This window comes from Sturnira hondurensis, unplaced genomic scaffold, assembly GCF_014824575.4.
Source record: "Sturnira hondurensis isolate 20B ecotype Veracruz unplaced genomic scaffold, ASM1482457v3 Scaffold0014854, whole genome shotgun sequence".
Taxonomy (NCBI): Eukaryota; Metazoa; Chordata; class Mammalia; order Chiroptera; family Phyllostomidae; genus Sturnira; species Sturnira hondurensis.
The window spans coordinates 8,349,180-8,375,604 of record NW_028087485.1 but is presented as its reverse complement, the minus strand read 5'-3'; the positions used below and the strand labels follow the sequence as shown (position 1 = coordinate 8,375,604).

The following is a 26,425-nucleotide window of genomic DNA, read 5'->3' as shown; positions in this document are numbered from 1 at the left end:
CAGTGAGTGTGCCCGCAAACCTCAGTCCACATCTTCTCTAGAACGCCTGCCCCTCACCCCCTCCCCCCGACACACACAGCGAGTGAGAGAGTGTCAGTGTCCACAATGTCAACTCTGCTATCCCAAATCTATTCTTGGTGAAGCTGTTCAGGTTATTATATGAGGGCCCCCCCCAAATTTTGTGTATGAATCTGTTTCACAGGAGATTCAGCCTCAGTGAGAGTGTTTATTAGATATCAGACTCACTCTTTCTAAAAACAGCAGGTAAAAACACATATTCCATTAATATCATAAAGCCTCCAGGACAGAAATGGAGCAAACACCAGTTTGACAAACACTGAAATTCAAGATCAAACAGCCTAGCGCAGAAGATGGCCGATACGGCGTCTCATTGTTCCCACTGCTGTACATAATGATTCAGGCCCATGATGTGACACCTGAGCAAAGTACTTTTGGAAAATGAGCTCAGGATTGCAGAGGTGGCATAACCCATCATGCAGAGGGTCGTCCTGACATTTACAGTAACACCCTGATGAGACCTACGGCCATTTATTGACCCTTGTGGTCCACCAGTCAGAAGCCTGCCTTTGTTCTTGAAAAAGAAATGTGATCTTTGAAGGAATTATGTAGGCGGGAAGGAAGAGAAAAGCCTAACAATGTCAAGATTTATTTTAAATAATCTGAATAGAATTAATGAACAAAGAAATTGGGGAAGTTAATTGTGCATCATAGCTTGCCTGGCTCCCTTTCGTTTCTCCACGGAGGAGCGAACAGTGCAGAGGCTGTGTGCAGTAACTAACGTGCGTCTGTATAGGTGGTCACTTCTCTTGGCTTAGCCCGATTATTCACATTATAGTGGGCCCAGCAAGGTGCTCTAGCTGGGAAAGCTTCTAAATGTCACTTTCCGTGGTGGCAACAATTCTTGTGTGAGCCAAATTTATTTCCATTATGATCTCTCTTATTCTCAGATTCCAAAGCAGCGCCCTTCATCCTGTGCAACAATAGAGCATTGATTTCTCAAGGCTGATAAATTGATATGAACTCTCACATAGAAATAGCTGCCTTGCTGCTAGGCATCCTGTCTGGGAGACGGGAAGTTGAGTGACATGGAATCTATTCCCTCCATGGAGAGGAACTAGCGTAAGAAGCTTGGTAGTCACATAAACTAGGGTTCAAGTTCCAGCTTCACCATTTATTTGTGGTGTGTCTTCAAAGCCTTTGAAAGCTAGTGTGTGTACAGGGATGCTTCACATGTATTAAAAACTCAAAAAATGTTATTAATATTTTTTACCTTGTAAAGTACTAATAATGTTATTAACAATGATATTAACAGTGATAATGATTATTGTGGATATAAATAATCGTCACGCATGTAAAACACTGATCATCACATAATTGACACTCAGAAATGGTAGTTACTGCTTTTCTTCTCCGATTAGTTAATGCCCACTTGTGAATTCTACAGACACTACAGATTTACTTCCATCTATGGCAGAAACAGGCCCGATATAACTCAAAGCCAAGTTTTGGGGGGGACAGATTTCTCTGTCTCTTCCATGGTAAGCCATCATCCAGAAGCAAAATAGAAATGAAAAAAAAAAAAAGGACATGTCAGGCTAGACTTGGTCACAGCAAGACTGGGAACAAGTCAGAAGAGACAGATGTGTTTAATGGCCAATGCACTTGTCCAAAGGAATCATTTTCACTGGCCAGAAGCCCAATTAAACCTGTAAAATGGAAATGCAGAAAATCAGATTAACGAGCCAGTCATTAGTGAGGAAAAGACCCAGCTAATTCTGTGTTTAGCATGACGGATGGGCCCAGAGCAAATAATTGGATGACATTCATCAAATGTAAAATAAAAGGCATTCCTGAAAGGGAGAGTGGTAATAATCTCTGGGATTTACAGCGCCAGAAAATGTGCTTGTAAGGAAGAGAAAAGTTCATCAAAATAGGTGAATCGTCACTAAACTTTATTCCTTCCTTGTGTGGTTGCCAGAGAGCCACAGAAAGAGAAGGGAGATAGCACGTGCACTAGCCTGCTATCTCCCGACCTTGTGAAGGTTCTGCTCCCACGGGGGTGCTAAGGCTTCAGTCTGGAGACAAGTTCCCGTGCCATCCGGAGCCTGGGCAGGAATGGAGAGTTCTCTACGTCCATGGTTTGGTTACTAAACACTGGAGGAAATCAAACTCAAAAGTCTCTCTAGTCAAGCGGATTAGTCACAATTCATTATTCAGTTAGGAAGTATTGACCGCTGCCTTGTACCTGACATTTTTGGTATATTGTTCATTCCCAATTAAGGCTCTAGGTTAGGCTAGGGTCATATTCCGGTCGTGACAATGAAAGACTGTGTGATGTCAGGCACGTTAGTTGACTTCTCTCAGCCTCAGTTTCCTGACGTGTAAAGTAGAAGTATGACCTATATCTCTATATATTTCACATATATGTGTGTACATAATACTCAATACATATGCATGTGCGGTATGGTTCATAAACTGCTTATCATAGGATCTTTTATGTAGTAAGATTTTACTCCATGGTAGTTCTTATTACTCTTTTATTTTCTCACCTCTTCCAAAAAGACAGTATTTTGAATATGCAATGTAAATGCATGATTGATTTTCTGGGAAAATGAAGAAATACAAAGGTATACACACATGCCAGTTACAGAATTTTTTTTTTAATTTAAGATGTGGGAATCAAGGAAATATATTGCTGCTACAGTGAGGTGAATAAGATGAATGGAGAACTCATTCTAGTTGCAGGAAGAGGAATACAGGGTTAGAGCCAAACTTGATGGGGTTCAAATTTGCCTTATCTTGGGCAAGTCACTCAGTATCTTAGAGCTTCTGTAAGGTTGAAATGAGGTTTAAACTAGATAGTTTATACAAGGGCTACATGCAGTTCTGGAGCGTGGAAGATGAACTCAATAAGAGACAGTGAGACCAGCTCGGCCTGGGAATTGGGAGGTTACAGCCTTACAGTGAGACGCTGGGGGATAATCACAGGGATGCGTGTACTGTCAGAGTAAATGTTGAAATGTGGTAGAATTGTAAACAACCAAGTTCAGGAGTTGAGAGAAGGGAGACATGATCATGAATTGCTGGCATCCCAGTGAACTCACGGGTCTTACACTGAGCTTTAGAGCATGGGTTGGAGTTTGACTGGGCGGAGAGGGGCGTGGCCGGGGCAAGGGCAGAGCTGCAGGGCCAGCCTGGTGTTGCTATGGGGTACTCTGATGTCAGGGGCACTGGGAGGACCTGCGGGCTCCTTGGGCTTCATGAGGCCCCTTAATAGTTTGGGTCGTTTTGTGATGTATCTACAGTGTAATTTCTATCTTTATCATTTACTTAGCCACTAGCTCTTCCAGGTTCTGTGTGTGAGTGTGTGAGGGTGTCTGTGTGTGTGCAGGGTGAGTGTCTCTGATGCCAGCCTAAATCATCAAGGGTCAGGTCGGCCAGGTTCTGGGGGTTCTCCTATGGAGAACTGATTTTTAAGCGTATAGTAAGTGACCAGAGGATATGTCTTTGCATTTATAAGCTATCCCAGGGTACACGGCCTCCTTTGGGGGTGATGAAACCATTTTAGAACTACTGAAGAGGGGATGGTTATACAAAATTGTCAGTGTGCAAAATGCCACTGAAGTATACACTTTAAAACTGTTCATTTTATGTTATATGAATTCCTCCTCAATTTAAAAGAACTTTGTCATCACTGTAAATGTAAAATTCATAAAATTAACTGCATCTGGGAGGGAGGCAGGGGCCAGGATAGCTGGGGAACACAGTGGCACAGAGGTGTATGCCAATTGTCATTAAAGTTGTAGGTTTATGCTGCTCCAGATGTGGTCCCCAGACCAGCAGCATCAGCGACATCTGGAAACTAATGAGAAGAGACAGTTCTTAGGCCCCACCCCAGACTGACTGACTCAGAGACTGTGGGTGGAGCCTGGCAGTCTGAGTTTTGACGAGCTTTCAGGGTGATTCTGATGCGTGCTGAAGTTTAAAGACTGACCTAGGTTTGGGTTGACAGATACATTCGCATGTGTCGGTTTTATAGTTAAAAATAAAGCCAAATTACACAAACAAATAAGTAAATAAGGTCACACAAAGACTAATGGTGGCTGTTTGGAACTGAGGATTATGTTTTCATCTGAGTCTATGTAGTTGAGATTTATTTAAAAGAGAAAAATAGTGTCCAGTAACTCATTGATCTTAATATGTCAACACCCCGCCTCTAAGCCAGTGCAGAAGAGTGTAGATTCAGAACAGATGTCTTACCAAGAAAAAAAAAAGTCCTGGAACACATGACAAAAATGGTTCTAATGAGAAAATAGAGATGTAAGGGTCACGGTGAGCATCAGGGGGAAAGCCAGTCTCTCTTCTTGGTTCACAGCTGATGTCTTTGCACCAAGTGTTTGCAAGGCTCTGCCTTCACACTGACTCTAACATCTGCTCCACCTGGCAGCTTATGGTGCCTGATTTGTGGGCTTCCAGTCAGTGTGGAGCCAGGGGGAGCCATGGGAGGCGCCATCTCTCAGAGTGAGGAGCCATGGGTGGATTTCAATAGAGATGTTAGACCCCTCCTGCTCTCAGCAGCCGCTGTGGATGGGCGCCAGGTTTGGACCCCAGTAGGAGGCCTGGCTTTTCTCCAGCAAGGGCTTGGGCCTAATGAGAACAGAGCATGTGCCTCCAGCAATTGCCTCCTCAGCACAGCAGCCTGGTTGCTATTGTCATCTGACGATTTTCTCTGAACAGGCTATGTGATTGTCTGTTATGAATATTAATTTCCCCTGGGTTAGGCCGATTGGGCCGAGAGCAGCCATCTGCGGAGCTGTGCCGTGCTGGCAGGACTTTGCACCGAGCCCAGGCCAGAGGACGGTTTCCTGGAGTGGTTTCCAGGGGACTGTAAGCATCCCTACTTTCCCGAGTGATGTCACAGAGCCCAGTCCCCCAGCCATGACAACAGGACCGGAACTCAAACCCAGATTTCTGACTTTTAAATCCAGAGTTCTTTCTCTGACTTTTGATGCCGTTAAGTAAGTCTCTATATATATCTAGTTAATGCATTAATTTTTAAATAAAAAGGAAAAAAGTGTGCTCGGATCAGAAGTAAAGTTAATTTCGAAGTAATGAGAACTTTAAGCAATAGTAATTGTCAGAGCAAGGAAGGAATTCCTTAGACCATCACGTCATGGTTGAAATGGATTTAAAGTGGTTTTAAAAAAGGAATAAGTAGATCATGGGTATAGCCCACATTGATAACATCTCTGTTTTCAGTTTAAAATATTTATTAGGTGTGTGCACAGTGACCAAATGGGGTCCCTGCTCTCACGAAAAGTGCCAGCCACAGGGAGAGACTGTGGTCTTTGCCCACTTGTTCTCTGAATGCCATATGTGGGCACAGCTTGGGAGCCATGGGATTGGAGGTTCAAAGACAGCAGGAGAGATTCTGCAACAGGTTGTCATAAACCTTTGTGGCTGTGGATGGAAACGCTCATACTTTCCCACTTGTGCCCATGGCCCCATCTGACCTCTTTGTGTTTCCTCCTAACTCAGGTAACAACTGGTGGCAGAGCCAGCTACTACGTGTCCTATCGGAGAGAGGCCTTTGCTCAGATAAAGCTGCCCAAGTACTCGCTGCCAAAGGTACGCGCCGCCTGCTGTCCAGGGTCCTGCCAGAGGAAGCGGCAGGGAGAAGCCTCCCTGGTAGGTGGTAGGAGGTCTGATTCCTGCCTGGGAGACAGCTGGAACTCAGCCTGACTTACCACTGTAGGGTTTGACCTCGGCTGGTGTTGCTGAACCTGGGTTCTGTGTTCTCCTCTCAGCAGGGTACACAGGCAGGAGTTTTAATTTGCTCTGACCGACTCAAACATCCTGCACACCTTGGGTCATGCCCCAGGAGTGGTAGTGAAAGGATTTCACTACCTTTGGAATCTCACCTGAGGACCCCTTCCTTTTGTAAGGGCTTTACTGCCCAGTAGAGGGATGGCCTTCGAATGGCCCAGGCAGGAGCACAGATGCTGTAAGTGTGTGTGTGCATAAAGGTCCACAGGAGAGTCTCCTGCTTTTCTTGCTTCTCCCTACATTTTAATGCTAAATACAAATGCACTGCCTATGTTCCACTCCCTTCTGGCACTATGAGTAATGAGAAAGGAGTAATTTAATATCAAATGATGGCATGTTAATTCGCTATTGAAAAATTATAAAACTTTAGCCATGCAGAAGCTTCTTATTTTGATGAAGTAAACATGAGCAAAATGAAAAGGGAACCAAGTGTATGGGAAAATATATTTGCCATGATACCTTGAAGAAGGGTTTGATCTCCAAAATACATAAAGGACTCACATGACTCCACTCCAGAAGACAGACAGTCCAATTAAAAAATGGGCAAAGGCCCTGAACAGGCACTTCTCCAAGGAGGACATACAGAGGGCCCAGAGACATATGAAAGGAGCTCAGCATCACTGGCCATCAGAGAGATGCAAATGAAAACCACAGTGAGATACCACTTCATGCTGATCAGAATGGCCATCATTCACTGTTGGTGGGAATGCAGACTGGTGCAGCCACTGTGGAAAACAGTCTGGAATTTCCTTAGAAAACTGAAAATGGAACAGCCTTTTGACCTAGCAACTCCGCTGTTGGGATTACACCCTAAGAATTCTGAAACACCGATTCAAAAGAACCTGTATATCCCAATGTTCATAGCAGCACAATTTACAATAGCCAAGTTCTGGAAGCAGCCTAGGTGCCCATCAATAAATGAGTAGATAAAAAAGCTGTGGTACAGTTACATAATGGAATACTACACAGCAGAAAAAAAAGAAGGAGCTCCTACCCTTCGTGATAGCATGTATGGAGCTGGAGAGCATTATGCTAAGTTAAGTAAGCCAGGCAGTGAAAGACAAATATCAGATGATGTCACCTATAAGTGGAACCTAATCAACAAAGGAAACAGGCAAGCAAAATATAACCAGAGACACTGAAATAAAGAACAAACTGACAGTAACCAGAGGGAAGGGAGGGGTGAGATAATGGGAGAAAGAAAGGGAAGGGCTATCAGGGAACATGTATAAAGGACCCATGGATAAAGACAAAGGCGGAAAGGATTGAGGGTGGGAAGTAAGGGTAGGTGGGGCAGGAGAAAAGGGGTGGTGGGAAAATGGAGACAACTGTATTGGAACAACAATTTAAAAAAGAAAAATGTAAAACTTAACTCCACGGACCCCATTTCCTGTGAACAATAGGTGTTTGGGAGAAGACGGGTTTTAGAACTTCACTGTGAACGTGGACAGGACATCATTGCACCCCCTAATAAGGCTGCAAAGAAGCAAAGTCTCAGGTTGACTACGTGTTAAAAGTAATGTCACAAAGAATTGGGTCTCTAAGCTGGTGCTAGGAAACATATTATGACAGGCTACCTGTGTATAGAGGTATGAGAAATGATGAGATAAGAGGGTAGTTAATTGTTTACCCTCTGTTTTTAATGCATTCATTTATTCATATATGCCTGTGTAAATCAATTCATTCATGTGTCCCTTCTTTCAGTCATCCATTGAACTATTCTTTCTAACATTTAAGTTTTTACTCTGCACTGAACTAAGTTCTGTGGGTACAGTAGTGAATAAGACATAGCAAACCCTACCTTCATGGAGCTTCTGTGCTGAGAGAGAAGAGAGATACTGAACAACCACTTGTGGGTGTGGAGGGTATTATAGACACAGAAGCTCAGGAGTCATCATGGGAGTTAGGCATGACTCTAAACTAATTGTTAGCTTCTCACCATTTGGATACATAGCCTCCAGATTAGAAGCTGCAAACCAATGACTCATGAAATAAATACAAATCACAAGTGTTTGGTTTGACTACAGTCTCTCTGCAGTAGGTGGAATCGTTGGACTCTCAGTCCTACATGTCCCAGTTTTCTTATAATCCGCCACTCCCTGGTCCCTGAAGTCACTGTAGCACAGATATGAGTGGTGAGGACAGGTTTCCTAAAGAAAGTGATGTTTAAGCTGATAAAAAAAAAAAAAGGAATTAACTGTGCCAACAAGTGTTGGGGAAGCCAATAGAAAATGCACGCACAGGCCCTATTTTAAGGGAGAGTGCGGTTGGTTCATTCACCAAATTAAAAACTGTGTGGAGTCACTGCATTTCAGAGATAGGTAGAGAGGCTGAAGAGGTGGTTGGGAGCCACATTAAGGAGCCTCAGAGGTCATGGGAATCAGTTTCTCCTCTACCCTCTCTGTGATTGGCTTTATAGGACCACCATGTGGAGTGGTGGTTGCAGGATGTGCTCACCAGGTTTTCTAAACCTGAGCAGGAGAGAGGTGTCCCTGCCTACAGAAGATGAGGAAAGGGATCTTCTTAGTCCTGCTCTTTCTAAAGGACAGTGGCCCCTCACAGGAACCTGATGATTTCAATGCACTGGCCGAGGAAAAGAGTTTCAGGAACTTTCAAAATCATCTTTCTAAACCACCCTTCCGATGTAGGGCCTAGTCTGTGTCTGCGTACATGTTTTCTGTGTATTTTAACCTTCTCAGGAAACAAGTGGTTCTCTTCCCTGGACAATTGAAGTCTGGATTCGATCATAACCCTAGAGCACTCCACTAACAATGAGCAGACCATGGCCATTGGTTGGGGTGGAATACCATCCGCGAGGCCCCTTTTATAGAGCTTCATCCAGAGCAGCTTCTCATTAATATGAGGGCTGCTGTAAAGATAGCTGGATGGTTATTGATTCCCCACTATTAACTGACATTGGCTCAGCTTCTCCTAGGAGGTGAAGATAGAGAGCGTGGAGGGAGATTGGTTCTTCTCATTTTTACAAGTGGAAATGGCTTTTAAGCACATTGCCGCTGTTCACGTAGTTTTGTGGCTGCTGCCGGGCGTCTCGCTTAGGAACAGAAGCAGAGAAGCTCCCTGTCGTCACTGCCCTCACACCTCTGTTCCCAGCCGGTCTGTTCAGAATTTGGTTGCCTGGGGCGGCAGTGGCTTTGGATCGTCTGGCAGAGAACAAAATGAATGTCCTTTATAATAAGCAGCATTACTGGTAGCAGCAACCTCACACCAAGTCCTCCAAACCCAGTTCCTGGGCATCAGTTTGCATTTCAGTCCAACAGGCATGAGAAGCACAACAGAGGATGGTAAAGATGGTGAAGGGGAGCCATGGTGACCCAGGAAAAAGTGACAGAGCGTATGAGCATCACTAGGCATCAGAAAATCCTGAGCTTTCGTTACAGCTCTGCCGTGTACGTATCCAGGAGCCCAGGTCTTCTCATCTGTGAGATGAGCATCATTTGACCATTTGAGAAAATTGTGAGGATTCAGCCAATGGCTCATTGTTGATTAAGTGGAAAGTGCTGGACAAGTCTAAGCAATGAATGTGGGCCAAGGGGAACTATGGTAGATGTTTTTAACCTGCTGGCCGTGGAGATCTGTGTTCCTTGTGAGGTCACGCCCCAGGCTGCCCTTGGACTCAGTGTTTCCCGAGTCCCTCACTTTACCACTCTGACCCCAATACACCCTCTTTTGTCTCCTAGGTTCTGAACTTTTTCTTAACTTCTTACTTTCATAGTCATTTCTGTATGAGATTTTTTGATATATTTTTAATTGTTCAATTATAGTTGTCTCCATTTCCCCCTGTTACTCTCCTCTGCTCTACCCACCCTCCACCTTTCACATTCAGTCCTCGCCACCCCTGTTATCTTTGTTCAGGAGTCCTTTATACATGTTCCTTGACTTGACCCTTGCCCTTCTTCCCCTTGTTTTCCCCTCCTTCCTCCCCTCTGGTCACTGTGAGAGTGTTGTGTATGTCCATGTCTCTGGTTCTGTTTTGATTTTATGTCTCTCTCTATGTGGGACTCAGTTCTTTAGTGATGATACTGAACTTTACCTCAGTCCTGTGCTTTTGGAAAGCAGAAATGCGTAAGAAATCCTCCCTCCACCCTTTGTGTTCCTGGACACGGCTTACTACAAAGAATTCCCCTTCCTCATTGTCTCCATAAGACACCCATGTCCCCCGTCTTCACTTTTGGCCACACCAGATCCTCAGTCTTGGTTTCATAGGTGATTAGCTGGACGGTTTGTCCCTGCTGACCCAGCCGTACCCAATGCTCGCCAATGTGACTTTACCAATGTTAAGGTCAGCCTTTCTTCTTCCCTCAAGCCCCTGCACTGACCCACTCTCGGGCATAGGGGAACCTTGGGAGCTTAGGCAGGCATTGCAACTCAGAACAACCCTCCTAACAGCCCCCCGGGGAATCATCGACTCTAAGGAGAACAATTTTCTAATTGTGGGATCAAGGCACCTGCTCACCCCACCCCTCACACCCACTTCTTTGTAGCCTTGTTGTACTTCTTTCTGTAAAAGTAATTCTTTTCTGCTCTCACCTGAAGTACTTGCAGATATTATGATAATAGTGTTACAATAGTCTTCGGAAATAAAGTCTCTTTTTATCTGTCTGGGTTTGTTTTCATTTGACAGTTGAATATAGTTAATCCTGATTTGAATAATAAAAGAGAAGAGAAGGGAATATAGTTGAAAAATTTATTATAATGATAATGGCAATGATATTAACCTTTTTCTCAATTTCCCCAGGAAAATTTTTCTTAATTTTTGCACTTCCCCAAATGCTGATTTGCTCTTCCTTGCTGTGTCACAACCATACTTTTCAAAGAGTTATCTGTGATTCTCACCTCTTTTCTCACTTGCTGTTCGCTCAACCCACTGCCAGCTGCCCTGGACTCTGCCACATCCATCCCACCGTTTCACTAAAAATATTCTAACCGTGGCTACCAGTGACTGCCCATGTGTCCAACAGACATCTCTAGCTCTTTATCTTTTTATACCTCTCTGTAGCACTTGACACTATTAGAGAGAAAAATCCATACTTGACCACCTTCCCTTCGGTGGTATTTACTTCTGATTTTCTTCCCTGGATCCTATTACCCTTGCCAGCTTTTCAATGTGGATGTTTTAAACTCCTTATGCATTCTGCGTGGTTCCTGCAGGACCCCGTTCCTTTTCTTCACCTTGGTGATTCCTGTGTCCACAGCCCCAGCCCGTATCTCTCCACTGAACTCTGCACTATCCCCTGCAACTGCCTATTCAAATGACATCCCCTTAATGGTTCCATTTAACAACTCCAGAACTGAGCTCCGAGCCTTCATCTTGTATCCCCTATATCTCTTTCTCCTCCCGTGGTTACTCACTCTGTTTCTTCACTCAGTAAGCTTATGTTAGATATCTGCCATGTGCAAGATGCTTTGATATGTATTAGAAATAAAGTGAAAAATAAGAAAGGCACAGTTTTTTGCCCTCTGGGAGTTTGCAGTCTAGTGAGAGAGACAGACATCAAACAAATCATTGCCCAAGTGAATATTTAATTATGATTTTAATGACTATTCAAAAAACGCAGAGAATTTTGGAAGTCAGATATCTGGGATATTAAAGATGTGTCCTTCTCCCTGACCCCCGTAGAATTTACCTCCTTAATATTTCACTGATCCAGTCCTTAGAGTTCTTACAGAAAATCTGCTCCTTAGTTCAGCCCCTCATACGTTTGCCATGACCTAGATTGTTGCGATGACCTTTTACTAAGCCCCTTTCCTGGCCCTGCTTAAATCCATTCTTTACACGGCTTCCACACCGAAAATGATCATGCAACAAAGCTAATCTTCACCAACTCAGTGCCTGCATTTATCAACTCGAATCTTTATTTCCTCCCACTTAAACACTTGCACTAGCTTTGCACTTCCTTCTATGTAAATTTCGCTGTGCCATTCAGAACCCCTGGTGGCATGGCCACTCTGTCCTCACTGTCCCCAGAAGAAAACTCCTTTCAAGCTGTTCCAAGTTCCACACATTTCCTTGATTGCTCCATCCTTCCTCTCACCTGTATAAGCCTTTCTGTGCCTATCACCCTTTTCAGTACCTCTAGGCAGCACTTACAGATTCATAGGAGGCCATAAGAGCACATGGTGTCACCATCACCCGGTGGGCATCTTCCTGAGGTCAGGTTCTGTATTTGTTTCTCTCTGTATTTATATCATGGTGTTTGGCACATGGTGTATGCCAAAGAACATAGCTCTCTCTAAAATGAAGTTACATTAGGCCCAGATTACAAGAAAATGTTTCAGTAACATTTTCACTCTTTTGTCCTAGGAGGACAAAGAAACACAGAAGTATTTTCACTGTTTTGTCCTATAAGGTCACAGGTTTAGGTTTTCAAAAAGTGACTCTGATTCTCCCCAATTATTCTGTCAGGATGGTATAGAGGGACTGTTATTTATAATTGTTTTAGTATGAAGAGGACACGTATTTTGGAATTAGATTAGGGTAGAGAACTCAAGAAATAAGCTTATTATCCTTCAGATCCCTATTAGACCAAATTTAACTGACAAGGCTCTTTGTTTTTGAAGACTTACTTTCCAAGATCTTTATTCAGTGGTAAGACTTCTTAGGAGAGAGAACACATGGTTCCGAGTTTTCCAGAGAGTGACTCCCAGGTTGCAGGCGCTAGAATCACCTGGAGGGCTGTCTAGATGATAAAACCTAAGATCCTTCACCACACATAGTGAGTCAGAACCTCAGGCACTGGAACTCGTGAATCTTCATGCTATTAGGATCTTCAGGTCATTTGGATGCACATTGAAGTTATACTCCCTCTGATTTGAAGCTTGGCTCTTGACTAGGGTAGTCTTGGGTTTAAGTCTTAAGTATGGTCGTTTATTAGCTAAGTGATTTTGGCCAGTTGATGATTTTGCAAGCCAACATCCCCGAATCCGAGATACTAGAAAGCAATCTGTGGCCCCAGAGACCGCCGTCACCCGTTCACCAGGTAACACAGTCCCAGTGCAGATCGGAGGCATGATGCACTCACAGCGATTCTGGCTGCCTCTAATCCTGACCACGCCCCGGTGTTTTAAATTGTTTTTCCCACTTCTTTTACATCAGTTTCGTCTGAAATAACTTAGCTCATTCATTTTTATGACCAAAACATCTGGGAAAAGCCAGGCATTTCTATTGCATTTTTAACAGGGTAAGTGAATTTAATCCGCATTTCCTGCAGCTGCTATTTCCCCTCCTACTGGGTTCTTAGGCTTTTATTCCACACCAACACAACACGATATCATCGCATGGTTTTTAAGAGTAAGCCTTATTTTCATTTTCAAGCAGCTCAGCAGGAACCTGTAAGGTGTATAAGCACAAATGAGCAAGTGCTTCATCAAGGTGACCTGGTGTGTTCAAGGCTGGAGACTGGGACGTGACCAAGAATTGCCAATGCAGAGGTGTAGAACTTGCTTTCTCGCTTGCCCCACCTCCTGACTGTCCAAATCAAAAGACCTTGCTCCTTTTGGAAGCACCTTGGTGGAGCTCTCCGTAGATCTGACATTACAGACATTGCTGCCTCCTTTTATTGTTGAAACCATTTCTGGGAAAGGTTGGCCAAATAAGGTAAGAGTTAGATTCAGCCTGATTATCTACTTACTGTCACCTCTAATTGCCTGGGTTCCTGTTACTGGTGCATTACAACACAGTGACTAGGGAGTCTCTCCTACTCTCTCGAGAAGCTATTATTTTTGGCATATACATCTATATAGTTCTACATTTTTAACTACTCCCGTTTTTCAAATGTTTATCCTTGTCGACATTTGCCTCCTGACAGTGTAAGCTCCTTAAATGAAGACTTGAGTTTATGATAATCTTTGTACAGTGCCTAGCCACATAGGTGAGCTGATTTTTATAAACTGTTTTGATTTTGGAACTGGTAGATTTGATTTTAGAAATGACCAACTCCAGAAATTCAAGCTACAGTGACTTCAGGGACCAGGGAGTGGCGGATTATAAGAAAACTGGGATATGTAGGACTGAGAGTCCAACGATTCCACCTACTGCAAAGAGACTGTAGTCAAACCAAACACTTGTGATTTGTATTTATTTCATGAGTCATTGGTTTGCAACTTCTAATCTGGAGGCTATGTATCCAAATGGTTAGAAGCTAATAATTAGTTTAGAGTCATGCCACCGAAGTTCAAAGCATGGCTTGGCCACGTACTAGCTATGTAATCTGAAGCAAGTGTGTAAACATTTCCTTAATCTAGTCCTCAATAAATATACTACCTCCATTATAGAAGTATTTGGATTTCTTGAAATAATATGTTACGATAACTTGGAACATTGCCCAAACTTTAGCTGTTTTTATTGGTATCCCAGCTTCTTTACCATTTGGGGAAGAAAACTGAAGCTCGGGGGCTGACACAGTTCACAGTCCTACAGCAGAGCTCACATTATGGCCCAGAACATTAAAGTCCCAGTTGAGTATATTTTCCTCTACATCAGTGGTTTTCAAATATGATTTTATTAACAGCGGAACTCCTCTCACCTTTGACTTTTATTTTATTTATTTTTATTGTTGTTCAAGTACAGGTGTCTTGATTTCCCCCCCACCACGACGCACCCTGCCCCACCCATCCCCCCTCCCACCCTCGATCCTACACCCCTTTGGTGACCCTCCCCACCCGTCACTCCCTCCCCCTCCCCTCTGGTTACTGTCAGTTTGTTCTTTATTTCAGTGTCTCTGGTTATATTTTGCTTGCTTATTTGTTTTGTTCATTAGGTAAAGTATTATAAAGAAGTCTAGGATAAAGCAGATTCGAGTGGTTCTGCTGTCGCTGAAGCAGGTTAGGAAGTCTGAAGCCCCACCCATTGGCCATACCTCCCTGCCACCCTTCTTGTGATCCTCATGACTCCGAAGATTCCAAAGGAATGTGTGAAAACTATTACACTGAAAAGTTTGAAAACATAAATGAAGATCTAAAAAAGAAGATAAAGCCTGTCTTCTTGGCATGTGTGCATTTTCTCTGGCAAGACTGTATGTCTCTGTTAGCACTAAGACTACCTTTCAGATATAAAAATAAAAAATGAAAGTGGGTGAATCCCTTGAAGCCATGGAAAATGATACCCACCAAAGCCCCTTAGACCCATCTTGCTGTCACTTAGCAAGGAACAGAAATCATGAAGCTCATAATTTATAGCTTTGGTCTGACACAGAATTGTTTAACATTGCCTATAAATCAAGCTTTTCCTCAACCATTTTATCAGTGATAGTAATTATTCTGGGTCCTTGTGGGCAGGGAGATAAAGAGACCTGCTGCCTTACAGGTCTTCCATCTTCTTGCAGGACATGCACATTATCAGTACCGATGAGAACCAAGTGTTTGCAGCTGTCCAAGAATGGAACCAGAATGACACCTACAATCTCTACATCTCAGACACACGTGGGATCTACTTCACCCTGGCCATGGAGAACATTAAGAGCAGCCGAGGTCTAATGGGGAACGTCATTATTGAATTGTATGAGGTATGTAGCCAAGGTTGTCCCACACCTGAATCTACCTCTCTTTTTTATGAGTTTTAATGGTATAAACACCAACGTGGGAGTCACAAAGTCCTGGGTCAGATCTCTGCTGTGCCAATCAGCCAGTGTGTCACCTGGGCAAGGGCGGTATCTTCTCGGTGCCTCAATGCCCCTCCCCTGTACAATGGAGGTAAAATTGCGATATCTCAGTAGCTATCTCAATATTGTGAAAGAGATTGTGAGAACAAGAGAAAATGTTTGTGAATTGTCCAGTGTGATGGTCGCCTTAGTAAGCGTTCAACAGGTGATGTCTAAAGTTGTTGTTCTTATAGGCATGACCATAATTACAAATCAGAAACTAAGGCAATCGGCCTTTGTGATCTTTTATGTACGTTCTTCAATTTTGTGCTTCTTACAGATCCTAGGTGAAGGAAGTTATTTATATTCCTTACATTATTTGTAAAACCAAAATAATTTTGTGGAGATCAAACATCAGTTGTGTGTTTTTAAAAAGTTTTATGAACAAATTTCATGGGAAAATACACATGGACATCAGCAATGGGCATGAAGGTTTCCCTACAGTGCCATCAAATGCCAGTATCTGGGCATGAAGAAATGGTCTTTGCTTATGTTGAGTTTTCCTGTTTTAAATATACCTTTCTTGAATTTGCACTTAGGGAGTTTTTTTAATAATGTGATTACTATTTAAAGAATAGTTTATCTAGGAAACCAAGTGACTCCATAAAGGAAGTAGATTTCAGAACTAGTGGTCTCAGTGACCCTAATGCTGTGGTGCTTTTTTTATGCCTCTAGTGACGAGTGTGTCCGTCCTTTGACAATCTTAGCCGCGGCGAAGGTACTTGATCGAGCACCTCGGTGTGATGGGTGGATTGATTTGAGCGAAGAAAGCGTGTCTCATTATTTAACATTCACCATGTGGCTCAAACCCACATAGACTGTGCTGTTGGTCATGCAAGGACACCTTGTGTGTTATGGGTTGTAGCCTCGGGTGGTTTGGGTGAGTTTCCCTCTTTGAGGGGTGAGAGCAGTGGGGTCAGGGCTTGGGCTTCTGCTTTACCGTGTTCTCCTCTGGGCGGAGCCTGTCAAAGATCCAGCATTTCTACCCTGGTGTCTACAGTGGCTGCTCAGTGACTGGTAGTGATGGAAACCTGTAGGATTCTATTCTTTTATTAGGGTAGAAAGAAGGTTACAGAAAGATAAGGTGAATGGAAGTATATTTTAAAAAGGAGAGAAATGAATGTCATTCATTATAACTAAAATCAGTAGAAATTTCCTGGTTTCCTAAAGCAGTAGTTGGCAAGTGCTAAAATAATTCCTTTAACAATAAGGTTTATTTGGAAAATTGCCCAGATATATTCTTAGAGTTGTCAAAATTGGTAAAGGTGACTAAAGAATATATGTGGAGGGACCCAGGAAAACCAGAATTGTCTTCTGGAGGCTGATCCTCTGTGACACAGGTTTCCCCAGCTAGGTGAGTGTTCTAGGAACCCATCTGTATCAGTATACCAGCTGGTGGTGTTGTGAGAGGCTGTGTTCAGCTTCTGTGAATTTTTTTTGTCATCAAAGACTTCTTCACTTGGTGGGAATTCAGACTGGTGCAGCCACTGTGGAAAACAGTATGCAATTTCCTCAAAAAACTGAAAATGGAACTGCCTTTTGACTGGGCAATTCCACTGCTAGGAATATATCCTAAGAATCCCAAAACTCCAATTCAAAAGAACTTATACACCCCTATCTTCAGAGCAGCACTATTTACAATAGCCAAGTGCTGGAAACAGCCTAAATGCCTATCAGTAAATGAGTGGATCAATAAACTGTGGTATGTTTACACAATGGAATACTACACAGCAGAAAGAAAGAGGAACTTCTATCTTTTGGAACAGCATGGGTGGAACTGGAGAATATTATGCTAAGTGAAATAAGCCAAACAGTGAAAGACAAATATCCTATAATCTCACCTATAAAAGGAACTTAATAAACAAAAATATACTAATGAGAAAAATAGTAGCAGAGGCACAGAAACAAGGAACAGACTGACAGCAGACAGAGGGGATTGGGGAGGGGGATAAGGATGGAAAGAGAGGGAAGGGACTTGTCAAAGAACGTGCATGAATGACTGATGGACATGGACAACAGTGTGGAGATCGACTGTGAGAGCAGGGGGTGGGCTGGGCAGAGGAGGGCAAAGCAGGGAAAATGGGACAACAGTAATAGAATAACAATAATTTTTTTAAGAAAAGAAAAAAGCCACATTCAATGCACTTGTCCATTTCATGATGGGTTGTTTACTTCTACCAGGCAGAGTGTTCAGTGGTTTTTGACCCCATGCTCCACCCTCCCTATTCACCACATCTTGCCTGAAGCAAGTTTTGTTTTGTTTTGTTTTCCTGGATGAAAAAAAAGTCCTCAAAGGGAAGCATTTTGCCAATGTAGAAGCGGCAAAACAAAAAAGAGAAATACTAAAAGGCATCAAAATCGAGAAGTTCAAAAACCTGTTTTAAGCAATGGAAAAAACATCTCAATAGGTGTATTACATCAAGGGGAGAGTCCTTCGAAGATAACTGAAGTTCAAAGATGTAAGAATAAATACACATTTTTTATTTTAAAAAATCCAAGTTCTTTTTGTGCCCCCCTCCCACCCCATAATTGGGTTTGGGAAGCTTCCATTTCCATGCCTATAATCATCCCAGGAAGAAGAGTATACCTTTGTTATTGGACAATGTGTCACTGCTCATGGGAAGGTTTGGATGCATTGTCACAGGACCGAGGCCACTTTAGCAAAATTCCGGTTTGCCCAAGTCAGGCTGTAAGAATAGAAGAGTTATCCGTACTCCTGTGGCCACACCCAAGAGGAGGACAGACATTGCTGCAGATGGTCTTTCGGTTGAGAATGTCCTGGGTCTCTGACCCTACTGATGGTGGTGGGTGAGATCGCCACTACGCTGTTTCTTTCCTAAGGGAGCCTGAAACTCCTTGGTCATTCAGATCAGTGACACACTACAATCTGAACGTGAATCAAAATGAAGAATATACTTTTTTCCTTCTTGCTGAAGTCAGTCTTGCATTTTCGGTCTTCATGGGTGAAAAATGGCATGGTGCCATTGCATCTATAGAGAAGCAAGAAGATGTACCAAGGAAGGCAATTTCTGTAAAACCAGCACTACTGAGCTGTTTCTCCATTCAATTTTGTCATGGTGTATTGTGCCCCTACTTGGTGTTCAAGTCTGTGAGGAGGACAGACTGAGAGATGATGGCTCTTACTTTCAAGGAGGTTGAATTCAGTTTGTTGGGCTTTGAAAGCTCAAAAAATATGACCTTTTTACCTGCCCAAGATTGGAACCAATTGAGACCAACAGAGGGGAGACAAATGGAGACCAAGCATCAGCTGTATTGGCTTTTTTAAAAGTTGTGTAGGAGAAGCTGGGCTTGCTAATACTGCACTCCAGAATTGTACACATCCATCCAGGAAGAGGCAGAGATAGTAAATTAAAAAGATTTAGTAATAGTAAAGATTTAGTGAAAGGTTTTAATAGTAAATTAAAAAGTAAATTAAAAAGACAGAGAAGCCTCTCTCTGTAAGAGCATCACACTGAGGTACAAAAGATGTGATCTTTGCAGGCGGATCCCCATTTTTTTTCTTAGAAGTACCATACATTATCAGATCCTTTTCCCTGAGGAGGAGGAAGTGAAGTGGAAGGCATTCCATATGTTAAGAGTGGCATGAGCCAAGAATTGGACAGAGGGTGTAGATTTGTAAGTTTATAAGTTACTAGTATCATGGAATAGAATAGATGCTTGTCGGGTGCAAAAATGAGTGCTGGATAAATATTTGGAGTTCAGATTCTAGAAGGCATTTAATACCAATGAAATAAATGGGATCCTGACACTATCTAGACCATGAACAATATATTGAAGGTTTTTAGAGGGTGATGCTGTATCACACCTGGAGATAACATTCTGTGATTTGGAGACAAACCTCAGTTTAGTTGGTCTCTAGGGGTCATTAGACTTTAACCTTCTTCACTGGCTATTCTCATAGAAGCTGAGATTGTGTACCATATGGCCAGATAGCAAAGAGACTATAATTTTTCTGGGCTCTGAATGCCCTTGAGTAATGCATCTGGTAAAACCAGTAAGCTTTCACATTAAATTCAGCAAAATTAACACACTTTTATGGAGTGTACTGTTTGGTGATATGAGAGAAGATATAAGTGACTCTATTAGGGTAACCTGTGATAACAGACTTTCATTGAAGTCATAATTTCCCATGTTGTGGGGTCACTAAAAGTGAAGGTTAATTCTAACTTGAGAAATTTGGGAAAGCTTACAGTGAGTTGGCTTGAAGAACAGATGCTGGAGCTTGAGGGAAAGACATGCCTGGTGGAATCCGAACATGAGAAGAGAACCCGAGTCTGCTGAGTAGAGGTCTATTTTTATATAATGTTGAGTGTCCTTGGGGAATAGTAGGGACAAAGATTCCAAAGTTACCAGTAAAAAACTTGGCTGAAGACCTGGGAATTTATTCTATGGGCTGGTATTTCTCTATTTCTCCCCTATATCTGCATACCTAGTGAGTGGTACTTCCATGCATGATGTAGCCCATATTTCAAATTAATGTTGAACTGTATACGATAATGTAACAGGATAACCTGTGTTCCCTTCTCTGAAATGTCAGAGATGCCTTTTGCTATCACAGATGTGAGGTGGCTTAGACTGACTGTAGCCACTTAAAGCGACTGATGTATCACTCCATCTTCCACAGTGACCTCTCAAGCCTTTTCCTGACAATGGAAAGGGGGCAAAGAAAGTAAAAACTCATTTGATCTTAATGAGTAAGATTAATCTTGCAGGTCAGGGCCACTGAGAGACCTTAGAGACCAGTGGGGATCAACCCCAGCAAACTCACTAACACCCAATAAGACGAATACCTCACCCTTTCTTGGTCTGTTGCAGCAGTCTGCTGCTCTGCAGAGTCTCTTGCTTCTCTCTTTAATCCCTGCCTCAAAGTACAATATTTTCGTAGATGTAATTACATAGTCAGGGGAGAAAATAATTTTTGAAAGCCAAATAATAATCAATCTCTTCTTTAAGGTTTCAGAGCCCATTCTATCAAAACAAGGCTGGCATTGACCACAAATGTAGTCCAATTACGTGTGCTCACCATTATTCTTATGACACTGTTTTCATATGGGGGAGTGTTTTCTTTACATCCCTAACTATAAACTACATTTCTTTTTAGTTGCTCTCCACTGCTAAATCAAGAAGCAAATATTGTTTTCAGCACTCTCAGTTATATTATGGAAACATGCTCTGAGCGACCCATCTGATGGATTTTCTTCAATGCTTTCCTGAATATTAAGCATCTAACTTAAACTCCTTATAATAAGGATAAGAGCATACCAGGCAATGCCTTAGGCTGGCATTGTTGAATAAATATATACACATGTACTTTTAAACTTTACACTATCCACATTAAAAATGTAAAATGAAACAGGTAAAGTAAATGATAATGATATATTTTATTTAACAAAAATGTCCAAAAGTTATCATCTCAATACAGGTTCATTTTGAAAAACTACTGACATACTTTATATTTTTCTGTACCAAGTTTACAAAGTCCTGGGTGTATTTTACATTTCTCACACACTGTATTCATGTGCTAAATTTTCATCAGAAATCCTTGATCAGTATCTACATTTCATAAAATTTACAGTAGAAAAATGCAGGTTCACACACACAAAGTTATTCCAGACATACTTAAAAGTTTACCAATGACTAAATTGGCCACCAGTGTTCAAACTGGTTAAAATTAAATAAAATCACGCATACGTTTCTTGGTTCCACTGGCCACATTTCAGGTGCTCAACAGCCATATGAGGCTAGTGGCTATGGTATTGGATGGCACCACCAAAACAGCTTGTATACTTTTTCTTATTTCTCTATCGCAGTATCCCTTGTGTTAGGTGCCATTGCCCACTGTACCAATGGGCGTACAGACATGCAGAGAATTTAGTAATGTGGCTCAAATCACACAGCCAGTAAGTGCTGGCAATTTAACAATGAAACAAACCCATGTTTGTTTGTCTAGAAGTCCCGAGCTCTTTCCACTATGTATTTTTCCATGTTATTTTTTATTGAGGTATAATTTATATACAGTAAAATGTATCCTTTATTGTATAGAGTTCTGTAAATTATGACAAAGCTATACAGTTGTGTAACTACCACCACAGTTAAAATATAGAACAGCCCTATTACCCCCAAGTATTCTCTCTTCTGACCTTTTGGTAGTCAGCTCTCCCCCCACCCAAAGTCACTGGCAAACACTGGTCTGTTTCTCTCTGTCCAGCTTCGCCTTCTCTGCGGTGTCATGTGAGTGGAACTAGACAGGAAGTGTTCTCTGAGTCTGGCTGTTTTCACGGATGCATTTGAGACTCACCCATATCATAGAGTATCAAGAAATATTCCCTTTTATTGCCAAATAGTATTCTACTGTTTGGATAGCTCAGATTTTTTTAAATTCATTCGCCAGTTTGAGGGCATTTAAGTTGTTTTCTTTTGTGCATGATTATGAATAAAACTTTTATAAATAATCACGTGACCATACGTTTTTCTTTTCCACGGGTCAATACCTAGGGGTAAGATCGACAGGCTGAATATGAGTATATGTTTATAAAAAGCCACCGAGCAGTTTCTAAAGTGGTGGGGCCATTTCACATTGTTGGCAGAGATGGGCAAGCGTTCTAGGTGCTTCACATATTCACCAACACTTGATATTATCAGTTGTGCAGGCACGTGTGCGTGTGATTGTGCATGTATGTAGCCATCCTGAAAGAAGCATAGTGCTGTCTCATTGTGGGTTTAATTTGAAATTTCTCATGACTAATTTTGTTAGATGGCTAAAATGCAACTCTGAGGTATCCTCAGAGTTCTGGTCTCTTTGGCCGTCTCACTGATGCTTCCTTGTCTCCCTTATCCCCAACGGATGCCTCCTACCTTCTGTTTTATCATGATCTTAGATGACCCTCTTTTTGGCCAGATGGACAACTGCTGATAGCCTCCGGAGGGACATACTTTCCAAACTGACCTTCACTGGATTCTCACCACAGGTTTGACTCTGGGGACAGCCCACAACAGACTGCAGTAATTGCTTTTCTCAGCAGAGCCCTGGGTTTTTTTGTCCTGAGGGCCCAGGGAGGTGAATGACAGATGACCACGCCAGCTGGACTCAGTGCTCTGCCAAGGGGTCACTGTCAACTTCCCTTTGTAGTTCAAATCGACTCCCTGAAAGTGGGCCATGCGATCCTGACACCTTGTACTTCCCTCTTCCATGGGGCCACCACCAGCTGGGGCTCTTCTTCCCGAATTGCTGGGGCCAACAGCAGCAGCCAGGCCTCCGACTGCTAGCAACGGTGGAAAGGAGCGTGTTTAAGGCAGATGCCAGCTACCTCCTTGGGTGGACAAGAATTCAAATGTGTGTCTCATTATCTAATTCCTTTACTTTGAATATAGTGAGGGCAAGTTGAGTTTCTTGGTATATATGTACCTACATATGCCCACATATACCTGCGTATATGGGTATGAGTCTATTAAACTGTATCATAAATGTATTTCATTCTTGGGTTGCATTCAAAAAGTTTGAACGCTGTGGGCCAAAGATACACAAAAGCGAAGTGAATTCTAAATGTAGAGTCCATTTATTTAAGATACGGAGTCAAGAAGCAATTCAGTAATGATGTAAGGGCTTTGACCAGTCCAACTACAAAAGGGAAGCACTCGGTTCTTTCAAACAAGGGGGAGATTGCTGTGGTGTTATGTGCAGCTGCAGGAGAAAGGCCTTCGGAGCTACGGGTGGGTTTCCTGGGCTCCAAAGGCTTTCTTCCTACACTTTTGCAGTCTCTGTTCTCCTGATTTTGCTCTCAGGATATGTGGGACGCACAGAAGATGTCCATCTGAGTGGGAAAGCTCTTAGTAGGAAATGATGGTCGTGACCGTCCCATTTGCCAAACGTGCTCATCCAGAAGAACACAACAGGCCAGGGCACGGCTAGTCATTGTGCTGCGGTGCGTGGCACTGGAGGCAGGGGAGAGGGTGACAGGACCCCCTTAGGAACAGAATCAGAGTCTGACTGTCTTTTCTTCCAGGAAGTGGACAGCTGGGCCCTGGGTACATGGTGGACGTGGGCCATCTGGCTAGGCAGTGAGAATTCTTGGAATCAGTATCTGGTGGTCCTAAGAAAATACCAAAGGCAAAAGGTTTTAATGAAACAGGGGCTGCATTCTCTGTGAAGAGAATAACTGGCAGTTAGGTTTAAGAAAAACACCTTTGCAGTTGGTTTTAAAGACCCACGTGACCTGAGGGCCTCGTGGTTCCTAGAGAGGCATAGAAGGGGACCTTCTTCCTGAAATGACACTGACTTTAAATGGCTAGGGCGGTAAGTTATTCCTCTGGGGAAGGGCATAACTTCTTCCACAGTGCCCGCCCCTCCCCATGCCCCCACGGCTTGGCCTCTTCCCTTACCCACCCTCTGTTCAAGTTGGGAATCTAATCAATTCCATTCTTGGCTACTTGTCAAATCCCCCTGGTGGTGTCCTTCCCAGATAATTCTGTTTTCTTTCCGATATTCTTTGCCCAGTTTTTTCTTTGTTTGTTTTTATTTGGGTTGACATTCTCTTTCAAGGCCAGTCAGGTTACTAAAATATTAAAAAACAAATAGAAAAAGAGACTTCTTATTTCATCAACTAAATTATGCCATTAAAAACAACAAAAGAGCGCACTTCTGTGGAACTCTTTCCCTCTGGTGTTCTCTCCGAGCTGCAATCAATCTCAGTTAGCCATGATCCTTAGAAAATGGGGGATAAATGTAATTAAAATTTTGAGATATCTACTACCCAGAAAACCTGCCATTAAACCTTCTGTGTATATGGACTTGAACTATTTGAGTTATCTTTTAGCTTTGGAATGTTCTGGAATTGTATGGGAAATTAAGAGAATGTTTTTCTTTTTTTGACCTAGGATATTGTCAATACAAATAGCTGTTCTTGTTGCCCAGGACATAGACACAGTAGGAATCAAAGTTTGAGTGAATTTGTACTTATTCCCAAACCTTCTAGATCATAAATGTCCTTGTTTTTTAATTTTAATTTTTATTTAATTTTTGTTCAAGTACAGTTTTCTGTCTTATATTTTAATCCTCTAGCTTCTTGTTTTGTGGTGACGCTTTTCCTCCTTCAAAATATTACGGGTATGCCAATCCCAGTAATCTGGAACTCTGGCAAGAGTGCCTGAGTTATTTCATGTATCCATTGTCAGCCAACCGAGGGAAAATAGCAAGAGCAGGCCTGATTCTGCCTGTTTCAAAGTGACTGCTGGCTGAGAACCAAAGATGACATGGCAGTTCTCCGTAGTCACACAATGAGTTAGTGGCATTAGTGACACAGCCAGAGATAGATTCCAGGTCGCCAGCTGGGTCATCTACCCAAAGTATATTTACCTCACTACCGGTTGGGACATCTCGACTTCCGTCGTTAAGGAGTATACCTTCATGCCCTGAGAACCTGCTTCCAAGCCCCTCCTGAGCAGGAGAGGGCACCACCTACAGCTGTTACTGACCATGCCCACCTCAGAGGGAAGGCTAATAGTCAAGGATAGGGTCCTGGGGGACAAGGTGCAGAGACATGCAACATGAAAAAAGGCAGGTGGGTAAGAGGGGACTAGGCCATGTAAGTGGGGGTGCAGAAATGAATCTAAAATTTTTGCAGAGACCGTACAGCATGTGGTATGTCTCACCATGTTCCTTCTCTTCCTCTTTGGATCCCTAACATCCTGCGGAAAATGCTGGGGCTTCGCTCAGGGCTCCTCGAAGACTATAGGCATTTTGGCCCAATGTGGTTCTCCATCTCTCGCCCTTTTTCCTAGGTAGCCGGTATCAAAGGAATATTCCTGGCAAACAAGAAGGTGGATGAGCAGGTGAAGACTTACATCACTTACAACAAGGGCAGGGACTGGCGCCTCCTGCAAGCTCCAGATGCGGACCTGAGAGGAAGCCCAGTGCACTGCCTGCTGGTCAGTCACCCAGCCTCATGTGAAGTCCACAGGGAAGGCTGGCTACCTGGGGCTGCTGCTGCAGGGCTTTCCTTCCCTCAGGGGGTCTCAGGAGCTTGGCTGGTGCTGGGCAGGCATTTCCCACAATTCCCAGGGTGTGGATCCTGGGCTCAGACTGTCGTGCCACTTGGATGGAAAGTTCAGCTTAATATCAGAGGCTTTTACTGAGAAAAGAGTATGTGATCTCTTCGTAAGATAAAGAAACATACAACAGAAAGTACCTGTGTTCCAGAGTCCCAGACAATAGCAACACACCGCTTAACTGATGCTGATATGGTACAGTTTGATAAGTGTTTGATGGATGTCAAGGTACGCACAAGTTGCCTTGGAAGCGCAGGAAAGGTCAGGCTGCTATGTCCACATGGAGACGTTGATCTATCAGCATCCCCAGGGTCACAGCTGCATGGAATATTCGGGTAGGGGCAGCGGAGGACGAGATGTACAAGATGCTATATGTGCCCTCAGGGGCTACAACTCCAGGTGGGGACAGAAGACAGACAATTAACAGTGACGTTCACAACCCTCAGTGGCATCTTAAAGAGGACCTATATGAGAGCAGTCTGGTGGTTACCAGAGGGAGGAGGGAGGGGGAACTGTGGGTGGAGAGAAACTTAGTATATAGTGACAGAAGGTGGTTTGACTTTAGGTAGTAGCGCATAGTAGAATATGTGTGATAGAAATGTACACTTGAAATCTATATGATCCTATCAACCAATGTCACCCCAATAAGTTTAATAAAAATAAAGAGAAATATCTAAAAAAGGAATTCTTCTAAGGTTCCAGAAATGGTTATGTGTCTGCTTGGCAAAAAAAGTTGCCTGTTGGCACTAATTTAAAAGGTTTATTAACCACTGAATCATACTGTTGACATTATTTAAAAAATTGAAGCTGTAGTGGAAAATAGGGCAAACATTTCCTCCTTTGTAGTACAGGTCCAA

At 42.9% G+C, this 26,425-nt stretch overlaps 1 protein-coding gene across 1 annotated transcript in view; it reads left to right on the top strand.

Annotated features, from left to right (window-relative positions):
• SORCS3 (sortilin related VPS10 domain containing receptor 3) overlaps positions 1 to 26,425 on the top strand; it is a 557,219-nt gene that overhangs the window by 435,670 nt on the left and 95,124 nt on the right. Inside the window, exons 8-10 of the mRNA XM_037063981.1 lie at positions 5,560 to 5,649; positions 15,189 to 15,368; positions 25,302 to 25,448. Coding sequence (XP_036919876.1) covers positions 5,560 to 5,649; positions 15,189 to 15,368; positions 25,302 to 25,448 — 417 coding nt within the window. The remainder of the gene's footprint in view (positions 1 to 5,559; positions 5,650 to 15,188; positions 15,369 to 25,301; positions 25,449 to 26,425) is intronic.